Raw genomic sequence first — 12,590 nt, forward strand, 5'->3', positions numbered from 1 at the left:
GCGGCTCTGGTTTCAAGCAGGACGGAGAAGGGGGGGTCACGAAGCCTGGGAAAGCACTACCATCTGGAGAATTCCTGGGAACCCTGTACACTGGGAAGATGGAAGAGAGCCATTTCAGCAGGGACAGCCATGTAGATATGAAAGCTGTCAAGCCGAAACTGGAAGCCAGGCGACGTTGTGAAATTTGAGAGAGAGCTTATTTAGTAAAATGAGGTCAGCCCTATAAATGAGACAATAAAATGGCTGGGTTAAGAATAACTCAAGCTAAACGTGCCTCTTTGTTAATGACCTTAGTCCGAATTTTTTAAATGAAAGGGAACAATCACAGTTCATGTTTCATAGAACTGACTTAATCCTGACACAGAAGTTCAGAAGCTCAGAGATTTTCCCAAACCACTGGAGACTAAGTTACAGACTTATTCCAAATGACTGAAACCAGTCACAGCCTCCCTGCTCATACACCTCTGTCCAATGTGGAGGTCCTGTTTTTGTTCATCCCTATATTAGTATATATTTTGCTGTTTAACTGGAACCATAATTAAAAAAAAGAATGTACTTGTCAAAGCCATTCACAATTTCGAGCTCTATAGTGCCTCGTCACAGAAAGGTTCGCTCTGGCTGGGCGTGCCAGATGTGCACAACAGCTGTCAAAACACCAGGGGGCATTGTTCCATGATAAGCTGAGAATGCTCTGGCCGACACATCCCCATCAACCTCCAGTGACAACCAGTCACAGTCGGCTAATAACATACTCGGTGATATACACAGTGATATCTTGACTGAAGGGCCAAACTACATTCCACACAAGTGCTTCATTAGTGGACCTCATTTTAATTCTAATCCAAGCTTTGTCATCCTCTGGGGTAAATTTGTTTTACGGTACAGTCCAACGAAACAAGGAAGACAGACATTACCAGCAGAGAAGACTTTACCACAATGTTACAGGAGATAAGAGGGTTACTTTACATTGTCTGACAGAGATTTTGCTGCAGGGATGAAACATTTCCTGTCTGTTACTTTTGCAACAGAGGTGCCTCCCAGATGGAAGTAGTGTAAATTCATATTGAAGGGGGTGAGACACACATCCTATAATGCTCTTGGCCTTTATTTACCACTCTTTGTTTGCAGAGAAGATGTCAGTTGATTGGATTTGCCCCTCAGTATTTAGGTACATGTGATGAGCTAGCTTTGGCGAACCCAACACAACAGGGAAGACTCGGCACTGAAACCAGTTACAGTGCAGCTGATATACAGAGTAGAGTATAGAGAAGTATACAGTTAGAAACCCAGACTGGCTGCAAGGACTTTCTCTTTCGTCAGAGCTGGGGACGCAGCTGAATTCTTCAGGAGGGGATGGATTGTGCAAGCAAAGACAGCTGCTCAACAGGCTGCAGGCCTGGCCCTGTGCTCCAGAGGTTGTTAGTCTGAGACTGAATCTCGGTGTTCACTTTATCGTTAGATTATACTCTGCGGGGCAAACACGGGCACAGACAAACACTCACCAGGGCCAATCTTCCCAAAAGCCAATTAATCCACCAGCATGTCTTTGGACTGTGGGAGGAAACTGGAGCACCTGGACCACATGAACACGGGACAACATACGAACTCCGTGCAGGCAGCGTGTGACTTAAAATTGAGCTTTTCTAGACACTAATTCCATTCAAGGTATAGGATATTGTTTCTTTCCCTTGTTCTGCATTCTGATGCAGTGTAACCAGTACACTCATGTACATGCCCGGAGCTGCAAGGAAGCAACACTACTCACTGCGCCACCAGGCTGCTCCGGCTGGATACCAACAGAATGAAATTAAAAAGAATGAGTGAAAATTTCTCTAATAAGACATTGCCACCTTCATGAGGGTTTTGGTTGTTAATATAAAAGGTTAACAAATAACTGTCATTTTCAGAATTGTGCTTTTTTTTAACTTGGGGATCATGTCTTCCTGAAGACAAAGTTAATACTTTATAGAATACTAGCGCCTGCCTTTCCAGCTGTAGCACTTTAAGCAAGAAGAGGTCATAAAAAACCTGTGTATTAATAGAAAGGACTTTTTTTTCTAACTCTGACAATTCCTGTACACTCATCTCCAAGCTCAGTGCCCCCCCTATACCAGCTGTGTGGAGCTTCATCAGAGACCAACACTGCTGAAGAGCGCCCACTAGTGGCAGGATATTCAAACTACATGAGACCAGGGGATTACACGATCAAACAGAAACAGAATCTGGATCAAACAGAAAATGGATGTATTGATAATACAGAGAACGAGGGGAAGAAATGAAAGAAAAAAAAGCACTTAAGATGAATATGATCTGATTTAGGAAACCGCAGGTTAGAGGTTGATTGGATCTAAAAAATCTAACCACAACACACTACAACTACTTTGTATAGTTGTGCACGTTATTATATTAAGTTGTATGTATTTATGTATTCACTGTCGTGAAATGTGTCCACTTTCATTTTTATTTTAACTAAACCAAATAGATTTTATGCTCTGAATGTGCATTTCTAAGGTTCCGTCATGCGAACGAGTTAAAAACAAACCCTCAAACGTCTCCGATTACTTGACAGGGCCAGGAGTAATTCAACCGGCCAGTCGTTCCCCTTCTTGTTATGTACGCCGATGTTTAACTGCGCGTTAGACCAAAGAGGAATGAGAATCGTCATGTGTGTGCAATACGCTGTGTATCTGTAATGTTTTTAGATAGCTGTGATCAGACTGAGACTTCTGCTGCATAACATGAAATATTAAAACAAACAAAGCTTCAACGACATCTGCCGTATTTTCAGCCATTACCTCTGCTCCGTGAAGTTGGGTCCCCTACAGACAGCACAAACGATGAAACCCACCTCGTTCGTTAGTGCAACTTTTGTGCCGGTTCGTGCCGTTGAAAGTAGCGTTTGTGCTGCTTTCGTGCCCGAGATATAGCGCCTTGTTTGTCCGGTGATCACGTTACCATGCACGTTGACTTTGACCTCCAGTGACCCCGTCTGCCGAGTTCAAGCGCTCTGTTATTGTTTAGCTCGTACCCTTAACATTATAAAGACAATCGATATCCATAAACAATCAATATCCATAAATATATGAGCCTCCTTAGATGTGAATAATACTAAGACATGACGCATGCCAATAAGTTAGCCATCTATGACATAAACCTGTGGTTGTAATGTATGTAAAATCACCGTGATTGTAAGATCTATGGTTTTTATTTTCTAAGGCATGTTTTCCTTTTCTTTCCCTGACACACTGTTGCCAAACGCATAACTGTGGGATACCATCGCGACAAGACCTCCGCAGCATGTCATAATAGGGACCCCATGTATATCGCATGAATAGCGCGGCAGTGTATATCACGACTGGCGCCTTGCTTCCATGCCACCCTGGCACCAGAGACAAGGTCTCATATCAGGACATGATATACCCAGATAGGACGTGTCACGATATATGGACTTTGTGTCACGACATGGGGTCAGCATATCCTGTCAGGATATGTCCTATCGAAACATACGGACTCCTTGTCGCGATATGGGGGCGGGGCATTCTGCCGGGGGTATGTCATATCGCGATATAAGGGCTTCATGTCGCGACATGGGCGTGACAGTTTGTGTCATATCCCGATATAGGGTCTTTCATGTCGCGACATGGGCGGGGCACTTTTGCCGGGATATGCCATATCGCGATATACGAGGCTTCATGTCGCGACATGGAGGGGGGGGGCGTTTGTCATATCGCGATATGTGGACTCCATGTCGCGACATGGGGGGCGGGGGCGTTTTGTCGGGGTATGTCATATCGCGATATATGGACTTAATGTCGCGACAGTGGCGCCATGACAGTGATGCGCCAGACGCAAGGGGTATCGCGATGTGCGCACTCTTATCGTGACATGCTATCGGAGTCGTGAACGCGCTGTGGATGCCATGACATTCTTTGTCTGCACAACATGGTGACACTTTTTTGCAGATTCCCCACATAAAGTTTTCAGGAACACCTTTTTTCCCTGTAGATATTAAAAGCAATTATTTTCCGTAAGATTTTCGAAGTGAATTACGGCAATGAATCACTCGGTCTCAGTTCTAGTGTGTCGTGACGGATACACACCTAAGGCGACAGATTTCCACCTTGCCAGCGGTTGAAGACTTTTGGCGAGGAGTAATAGGCTTGTTTTGCCTGCCTTCTCCGCATTACAGTACGTAATACAGGATTTCATTGATTACCTATGGATTACTTTTAATTCTGTAACGGTTTTCTATATATTTTTTCAAACGCAAATGATGTCAGCTGCCACGAACTGCCTTACTTTTTACAGTGTGTCTCACAGGAATGTTAGTCATCTGTGCGTTTGGGTTTCTGTAGAATGGTGTTCAAAACCCTGCAGAGGGAGCAATTGATACACCAGAATTCCTTTAGGTCTGAAGAATATGAAGTCCACCGCCAGAGGGAGACGTCGTCATGTTTGGTATTAAAACCGTTTTCCCCTTCTCAGTGCGTGTGAATTTAATTAAATCGAGCTTTTCTAGATACGAGTTCTATTCACGATATGGCACATTGTTTTTTTTTCTTTTCGTTGAGTTAATCTCTTCCGCCATATAAGTGTGCCATCTTTCCTGTGCTATAATCTTGTGTAACCAGTTCAGTAATGTACAAAACATAAGGCAGTAAAAAGCCATTCTGAAGTCATTACAGCATGTGTGGGTTGCTGAATGACTAGTTCTCTAGAGAGGCTGGGTAGAGTCTGGGTGTGACTATAGAGGAGTCATCTCTAGAGGTATGAAGATCTTACTTAAGGGACTCCACAGCCTAAATTAATGGCCTGCAGCACACACTTTCCTCCAAAGCAATTTACAGACACTAAAAAATAAACTGTGCATCGATGTCTGCTGCAGCAGTCATTCCGTTCTCATCTGAAAAAAAGCAAATAGTGATACTGTAGGTATATTAACTCGGTGGTTATGAATGCTTGTTCTTCAAGAAAGGATCAAACCAAATGCTTGCTTGTCACATTAAGGTGATGTTAATAATAATAACATATTATCAAACACGAACGGCACGGACGTGCAGTGGTTAGCATTGCTGCCTTGCAGCGCTGGGGTCCTGGGTTCAATTCTGGACCTGGGGTTTTATCTGGGTGGAGTTAATATGTTCTCCTTTGGGTGGGTTTCCTCCCAGAGTCCAACACTAGTAGATAATTGTCTTCTGGGAATATTGGCTCTGGAGTGAGGAGTGAGTGCGTGTCTGTGAGTGCCCCATGATGAACTGGGATCCTGTCCACAGTGTATTGTGCCTTAATCCTGTTGTTTCTGGGATAGGCTCCTGCTCCCCTTCAACCCTGTCTTCGACTTTCTGCCGCAGTCTGTCTCCATTCCCTCCTACATCCACTGCTCCTCCTGAACCACACTGCCTGTTCCTCCTCTCCAGTCCCCCACCTTCCGGGCCTGTTCACTCTCATCCCTGGATCTGCAGTGATGGAATAAACTACCCATTGAAATCACAGCCCCTCAGTCCCTGATCACCTTTAACTACCCATCGAAATCACAGCCCCTCAGTCCCTGATCACCTTTAACTACCCATTGAGATCACAGCCCCTCAGTCCCTGGTCACCTTTAACTACCCATTGAGATCACAGCCCCTCAGTCCCTGGTCATCTTTAACTACCCAGACCTGCTCGGTCCCTGATCAGCTTTCAGCATCTGTTCAAGACAGATGTTCAGACAGCACCTGTGATCTGGGTCACACTGCTGTGAACTTTTACCACCAGCTGATGCTGCTCTCTGCTCCCTGCTGCTCTTTCTGTACTGTAAGCAATGATTCCTAACCTACACAATGTTTACCTCTCGATGGACATTGTAGTCACAGACATGGCCATTTTTAGATGTGTCTGGCTCACTTTTTTGCTTTTCTTGTCATTTGTACGATTAATTTTCTTTGTCACTATATTTGAATGATTGCATTTTTAGAATTTAGCTATTGTTGCATTATTGTGTAAGCCACCCTGGATAAGAGTATCTGCAATAGTCTTCTCAGTGGCAGAGCACAAGCCACAGACAGCTGCTGCTGACAGGAAAGGGTTAACGCAGTGAGCACGCAAGCAGCCCTTCCTTCATTGAGCAGGCAGCCTGCTGCAGGAGTTGTCTAGTGGCTGAATGGAAAAGCATTATCTGACTATCTCCCCAGCGCTCCACATGACAGACACGCACACCGAGAGCAGCCAGGCTGTGCAGAAAAGTCACCACTCCACCAGCCCTGAGAGGACAGAGATTTCAAAACTAACAGTTCTAAAGGAGAGATTAAAAGAAGAGGAAAAGATTCTATTAAGCATTTGGGTGCTCTCTCAAACTCATTTCCTCTTGGGGACACTCCCAGGGGCTGATCATGATCCCTAAATTGTGCACAGCTTCTGCCAGGAAACTGCAAGAGGTGAAACTTTATCTTTCCTCCCGGAAAGGACAGCAAGTTTGTCGTGTGGCTCGTGTGTTGTTCCCAAAAACAGAGATGTAAAAAGTGAAATACGCAGAGACACGTATTTAAAAACACGTTCCTCAGCTTGGTTTCTTTTCTTTGTTTTATTTGAGTGGGGTGCTCAAGATAACTTTGGAGAACTTTGTGGGACAGGTGACAGAGGAATGTCTGGACCAAGAGACAGGGAGATCGGCCTGGGCTCAGTCTTCTCCTGATAGCATCTCCACCACAGACTGCCTCTGGATCAGGGTGACCAGGAAGAGAAGGGAGATGTTCACACGGGCCTGCAGTGTTCTTCTTGCCTTTCTGGGCTCCATTCTCCCTGATGTTTATGCACTGGTGAGTCCCAACAGCTACACAACATCACACAGAGTTAAAGAAACGAGGTAATTCCTCATGCTGCACTAGAGCAGCTCAGACAAAACTAAATTCTGAGTTTCTAAAAGACATCATATCCAGATTGAGCTACGTAACTGCTCTTTGAAATTCACATGGTGCTTGTGTTTAAGTTTTACATGTTACAATGTTTCTTTTTTGCATCCCTGACTTTAAAAAAAGGTTTTATTCTGGGAGTTTATGGAACAAAACAGATTTGGGCTTGTGAAATCAGATAGGGCACAAACCAATTACAGCTGGCATCTTAATTGAATTGTAAGTCTGGTAGACTATCAAACCTAAACAAAACTATCCTGTGGCAATTCTTGTAAAAATCCTGCAGAATTCTTCCAGAATTCTAAAAGCGCATTAAACAGGAACATTACAGTACTGTTCTTACCATTAAGAGATTTTTTACAAAATATGCTATCAGAAAAATTCTTATAAACATGAATGTATTGACAAATCGAGCTGTAAGACCACAGTCAAGGTATTTTTAGTATACTGGTAGCTCTGTTTGATTTTACAGTTTCCTGAAAAATATATGGTTGTTCTTATTAGTGTTTTCACTATGGCGGTTATAATATGTAAAGAAAAAGTAACTTTTAATTTTGTTTGCTCTGTTTTAGTTGTTTTGTATATAAAGGATCGGTTCTGAGTTACATTTACATTAGATAATTAATTAATAATTAAGTTTGTATTAGTGTAAAATTTTCTTCGAGTACCAAGAGACAAATCTCACATTACATGGTTCCAAATTCTTCTTTAAGATGCAAAACACGGTTGTTTCTTAAGGCAAGAAGAGTGATAATAAATTTTACTGTCAGACACGAACATTTTAGGTAACTGAAATAACCAAATACGGAGACAGATCACACAATAAAGGAGATGTGTTTTAAACTGATTGCAAGAAAACATCAGAGTGTCTCTTTGCTCTTTGCTGTCTCTTTCTTGTGAGGGCACATGAAGAAATGAATGTGGTGTTAATGCAGAAAAAGAGCTTTAATGGCACTGGTGATGAATAGAGAGGGGCAATCTAATTTTCTTTTGGTAGTTTTTAAGTAGTAGAATTTCAGTCAGGTCCAATAAGATAGATAGTTTTTGATGCATAGTTGACAATAAGGTTGTACACACACCTACTATTGTAAACTAATAAAGATCACCCTGGCAGAAATACTCAATTCGGCACAACACTTTTAAAAATGAGGGACTAGGCTACATTTAAAAAAGGTCTCATCAGCGAGTGATCTATATGATATAACATACTGTATGTATCAATTACTATTGAATCTTTTTTAACCTTAATACATTACATTTACATTGAAAATGCACATGCTATGCTTCTCATGAAGGGTATCGTACTTGGTATATACAGTACAATATTTTGCGCATCCATGTTCAAATGCATTTTATGCAACTAGAGAAAAGACTCAGATTAGTGCAGTAATTTGCAGGTCAAGGTGGTTTTAATGCACATATTGCTGCTACACATTACACAAAAAAAGAAATGTGATGTTTTTCTCCATCTAAGACCTCTATTAAGACTTTTTTCATTCCATTTAATAAGCGTCAAAATAAACCTTATGTTGTTTTAATTATCTTAAGGGTATTGGAATATGGTTCCTGCATACTTTATGCAGTAGAAGTCAAAGATAAATGTGCAGGTCCGATTGTTGCTTAAATATCTCTTGGCTGCAGAAGAGAACACAGCAGATACCTTGCAATCATCCCTACTCTCTGCTTCCCTGACTGTTGTTTACTCAGTGAACCCTTAAAAGACTGTAAATTCATTTGCAGTTAATGTGGTGTTTGCTGTCTTGACCCTCCAGGAACCATTGACCTTGTGAACCTCTGGTTTTCTCAGCCTGTGTCTGGTCTTGTCCGTTTTGGACACAGCACCCTCCTGCCACAGAAGGCTCTTCTCACCTCTGGCTCCAGGTTTAAACCAGTCTTGCTGAGAAGAACCGTGAAATGGTCACTCACATGTTTTTTTTACCTTCATACTTGCATTTCATTCTCCCTTGGTGTTTTTACATCACATGCCAATATTATCAAAATATTAAGAACATGAGAATGGTTACAAAGCTGAGGAGGCTGTTCACTCCATCCGGATCATTTGACTTGTTGTCATTGATCCAAGTATCTCATTTAGCCATGTCTTGAACGAAGCCAGGCCATCAGCTTTGGCTGGGTAGCTTGTTCCAGACCTCCGCAGCCTTTCTGTCAGACTCCTTTCCTCAGTTTCAAACGCACCTCCCTGTTTCCACTTGTGTCCTCTGCTTCATGTTTCCCTGATGATTCTATAGAACTCCATGGAACTTTCTCAGCATTTGAGGATTTTGAATACTTCAATCTGGTCCCCTTGTAATTGTCCTTGCAAAAGATTAAAAAGATTCTTTTGGTCCTGTGGTGTACACAATTTTACATATTTGTACAAAAAAATACACTATTCCCTTGTGTACTATACACTAGAAATAATTGCCTTAAATAAAAGCACTGAAAAACACACAGGATGTACACAGCAGGTATTGTAACAAATCCAATCCTGAAAACAGGATTGTACGTTTATGGAGTTTATTACAGTCAAGAGGTATTTGTATTTGTAACAAAACATTCTCGACCTTCTACAATTTTAACAACATTTTAACATCTCTGTCTTATTTTGCCTTGTGTTACAATCTTAAAGGAATTTAAATAAATGTATGTCTTAAGGAGCCCTTCTTCCAAATATACACCCCATTTTTTTCATTCAACATACAGTATTACACTGTGAATTCAGTCTGCAGCCAAGTCATAACAGAGGTGATATGAGGTCAAAGGTCCTAGACTTAGACACTAAGTATTCTATTGATGTTTCAATAAAAACAGGGCATAATTTTTGGGAGAGATGCATTGCCATTTTTAGAAATTCTTGGTATCTTGGTAACTGTTACAGTATACAGAACAATAATTTAAAAGTAACAGGATATAAAAGTGACTGTGAAAACCGTCATGTATTAATCTATAAAAATATGCCACTGGATAGGCAGTTCCTATTGGATCCTGAATGTATATTACAGAATGTAACATGGAGGCAGACAAGTATTATTATTATAATTCTGGGTGACAACAATCACACAAGAAAAGAAATTGACAATTGAATTCCAGAGCACTGTAAATATTCCTAACTATATATTCTTCCCGCTCCATTGCAGTTTTTTTTTCCTTTCCCTGCTTTTTATCCCAAAATCCCTAAGTTCTGACCCTTCCTGGAGGGAGACAGAAAACTGGGCAGAGGATCATCTCTCTGTTCTTGCATTCCACTTGCAAGATGCATTTAGGACAGCGTTTCTTGAAAGGCTCTGTCAATGGTAATATGTTATTTCATACTGGCTGTTTTTCTGATCCCATTTTGGACCAGACTCTATAATTAGTGGGAAAACCCACTTGAAAAAGCACATTAAAAAAAAAACTCTGCTCATGTTAACAAGGAATTAAAATATAGAATCCTGCATTTTCCTACTTAGTTTAGATCTAATCTCTTGACAAAGGCCAAAGATGTGTTTACCCTTGGCTGACTGTCTTCTTCTGCCTCTCCTTCTGCCTCTCTGACAGGTCATCTCATTTGTCCTGACCGTTGTAAAATTCCAGTGAAATGAACAGCGAAATGAAACCAAAATGTTTCTCCTGAGAGGGGGCTGTGCTCTCAGAGGGACATGGCCTCACCCCAACAGTATCAAATGACATAAAACAGACAATTTGCTGAAAACAGAAGCAGAGCAAGTGCAATGTCACCACTCAGAATGTCTAAGGTCAGATGTTGTTTTTGTTTAGCAAAACAGAAGGACTTGATATGCAGCAATTTTCTTCTATCTGTAGGCACATTATTCACAAGCTGTTCAATATTTTGTTTTTCAGTAACCGTGTTTTGACACACTCTTTTCACTCTGAGTATAAATCAAGCTTCCCTCTAACTCTAGAGTGTCACACTCAGCCCAGAATTAGTGACAGGCCCTCGTTTATCTTCCTCCCATTTTCAAAAAAACACTTTTTCCTGGTTAAGTGTCACCGAGCCTTACCTGGCACCACAAGGGCACAGGGTAGTACAACATCAGAGAAGGGATGCCAGTCCATCGCAGGGCAGAAACCACTGCCACTGTATCTGTACCACCAAATGCTAATCTTAATGCAGGACATTCTGTTTTTATTTGTTCAATAAAAGGCCTATTTATTTAATTTAATGGCTAAGTGGACATACAAGGATTTGACAATTCACACCAAATACGTTATGTAAACGCTGCACCACAAATGACAAGTTTTAAAATGTCAGCTGCATGAGATCTGTGAGCATCCATTCTGAAACAAAAATATGATGAAGACAGGGTCTGGATGGATGCACGTCTGTCTGTTTCATACCTCTTGAGCTGGGAGGAAAGGGAAAACAGAAAGAGTGTTTGCAAATTCTAATGCATAGGAAATACAAAGAAAGTGAAAACAGAGAATCAGGAGGAGTGAAGACTAGCACAAGGGAGCAAGAAGATTTATTGGAACAAGGCAGGACAGATAATTGTGCAGTTATTAAACTGGAGAAATCTGACAGCACTGATTGCTGGCTGTGCTTAAGAAACAAGCTGTTTGCTCTGTAGGTACAGTGAAATGAAATCAATACTATCTCTTCAGGAGATGTCAATAGAATTTGTTTAGCCCCTGGCTTAAAACAATTCCAAGCGCAATCTCTCAGTGAAGCCTTTATTTATGTCCTAGACCCTGGCAAACTACAAACTAGTGATTAGGGCTTTGCTATGAAAAAGTGTGAATTAATGTGCTTGTTAAAGGGAGTGATATTTTGATTAGATAAGATCATGATGACTAAATGGAGAAAAAAATCGATCATTGTGCTGTATGTGTGTGTACTTCAGAGCCCAAAATAAGTAGTTTTTAAGCACTGGCTCTGAGAGGTGCAGAGTGGCTCACTCAGATGGCAGGGTAAAAACCTGTCTTAGCAGACTGGGTGCACAACAGGTTGAGTGTACCAGAGTTACAGAAGCATCTGTAAAACTCCGATCTTGAGGTCACCAGGATTCTCTGTGCTCGGCTGGCTGCAGAGTGGCACTGTGTGGCGGAGTTGCCTTCCGTCCAGAGAGTAGCCCTGTGTGGACAGAGCCCACAAAGCACCAGGGTTTAAGCCCTGCAGGGGCAGGCGTTTGGCGAGCACCGCCGGATTGTGTGGCTTGCGCAAGTCAGCCAGGGTATCCTCGGCATGCCCTGAAATGGTTCCCCCTGCTACTTTGTGGGTGCCTCCTGCAAGCACTGGACCTCACAACACATCAAGTAGAATCGGGCACAAACGGGCAGTTGTGCTGAGGGGAGCGTGGGGGAACAGAGCTGCATGTTGAGTGATAATTAGTGTCAAACTGAGCAAAACTGTCAAAATGAGCAAAACTGTAGATTATAAATCTCAAAACAAGCAAAACTTTGAATTTTTGAAAGAGGACTTCAAAATATCCATTGGTTATTTTGGCTGGGAACACTGGCTTCCCCCAGGCATGTAGTGAAGACACCCAGTGAAAAGCTGCAATGAAGACCCCTTTGACAAGTCTCTTCTGTTTCAGGACACTCATGTTGGTGGCAGTTTTACAGACAGCTTGAGAAATAATTCCCTTAAATAAAAGCACTGAAAAACACACAGGATGTACACAGCAGGTATTGTAACAAATCCAATCCTGAAAACAGGATTGTACGTTTATGCTTCACATTACATAATGTTTGAGATCCCAG

At 41.9% G+C, this 12,590-nt stretch overlaps 1 protein-coding gene across 2 annotated transcripts in view; it reads left to right on the forward strand.

The window, feature by feature from the left end:
* Positions 1-6,159: 6,159 nt before the first annotated feature.
* Positions 6,160-12,590, forward strand: part of pth3r (parathyroid hormone 3 receptor) — a 33,440-nt gene continuing 27,009 nt past the window's right edge. The window contains exon 1 of one of the 2 annotated variants that reach the window (XM_088906409.1): positions 6,160-6,797. In XM_088906409.1, the coding sequence (XP_088762535.1) occupies positions 6,729-6,797 (69 nt within the window). In that variant the 5' untranslated portion in view covers positions 6,160-6,728. Of the gene's footprint in view, positions 6,798-10,613; positions 10,625-12,590 lie in introns of those variants that run through there. The other variant, XM_088906410.1, reaches the window with a different exon arrangement.

The sequence above is a fragment of the Atractosteus spatula genome, chromosome 26 (genome assembly GCF_055471065.1).
Source record: "Atractosteus spatula isolate fAtrSpa1 chromosome 26, fAtrSpa1.hap1, whole genome shotgun sequence".
Classification (NCBI taxonomy): Eukaryota; Metazoa; Chordata; class Actinopteri; order Semionotiformes; family Lepisosteidae; genus Atractosteus; species Atractosteus spatula.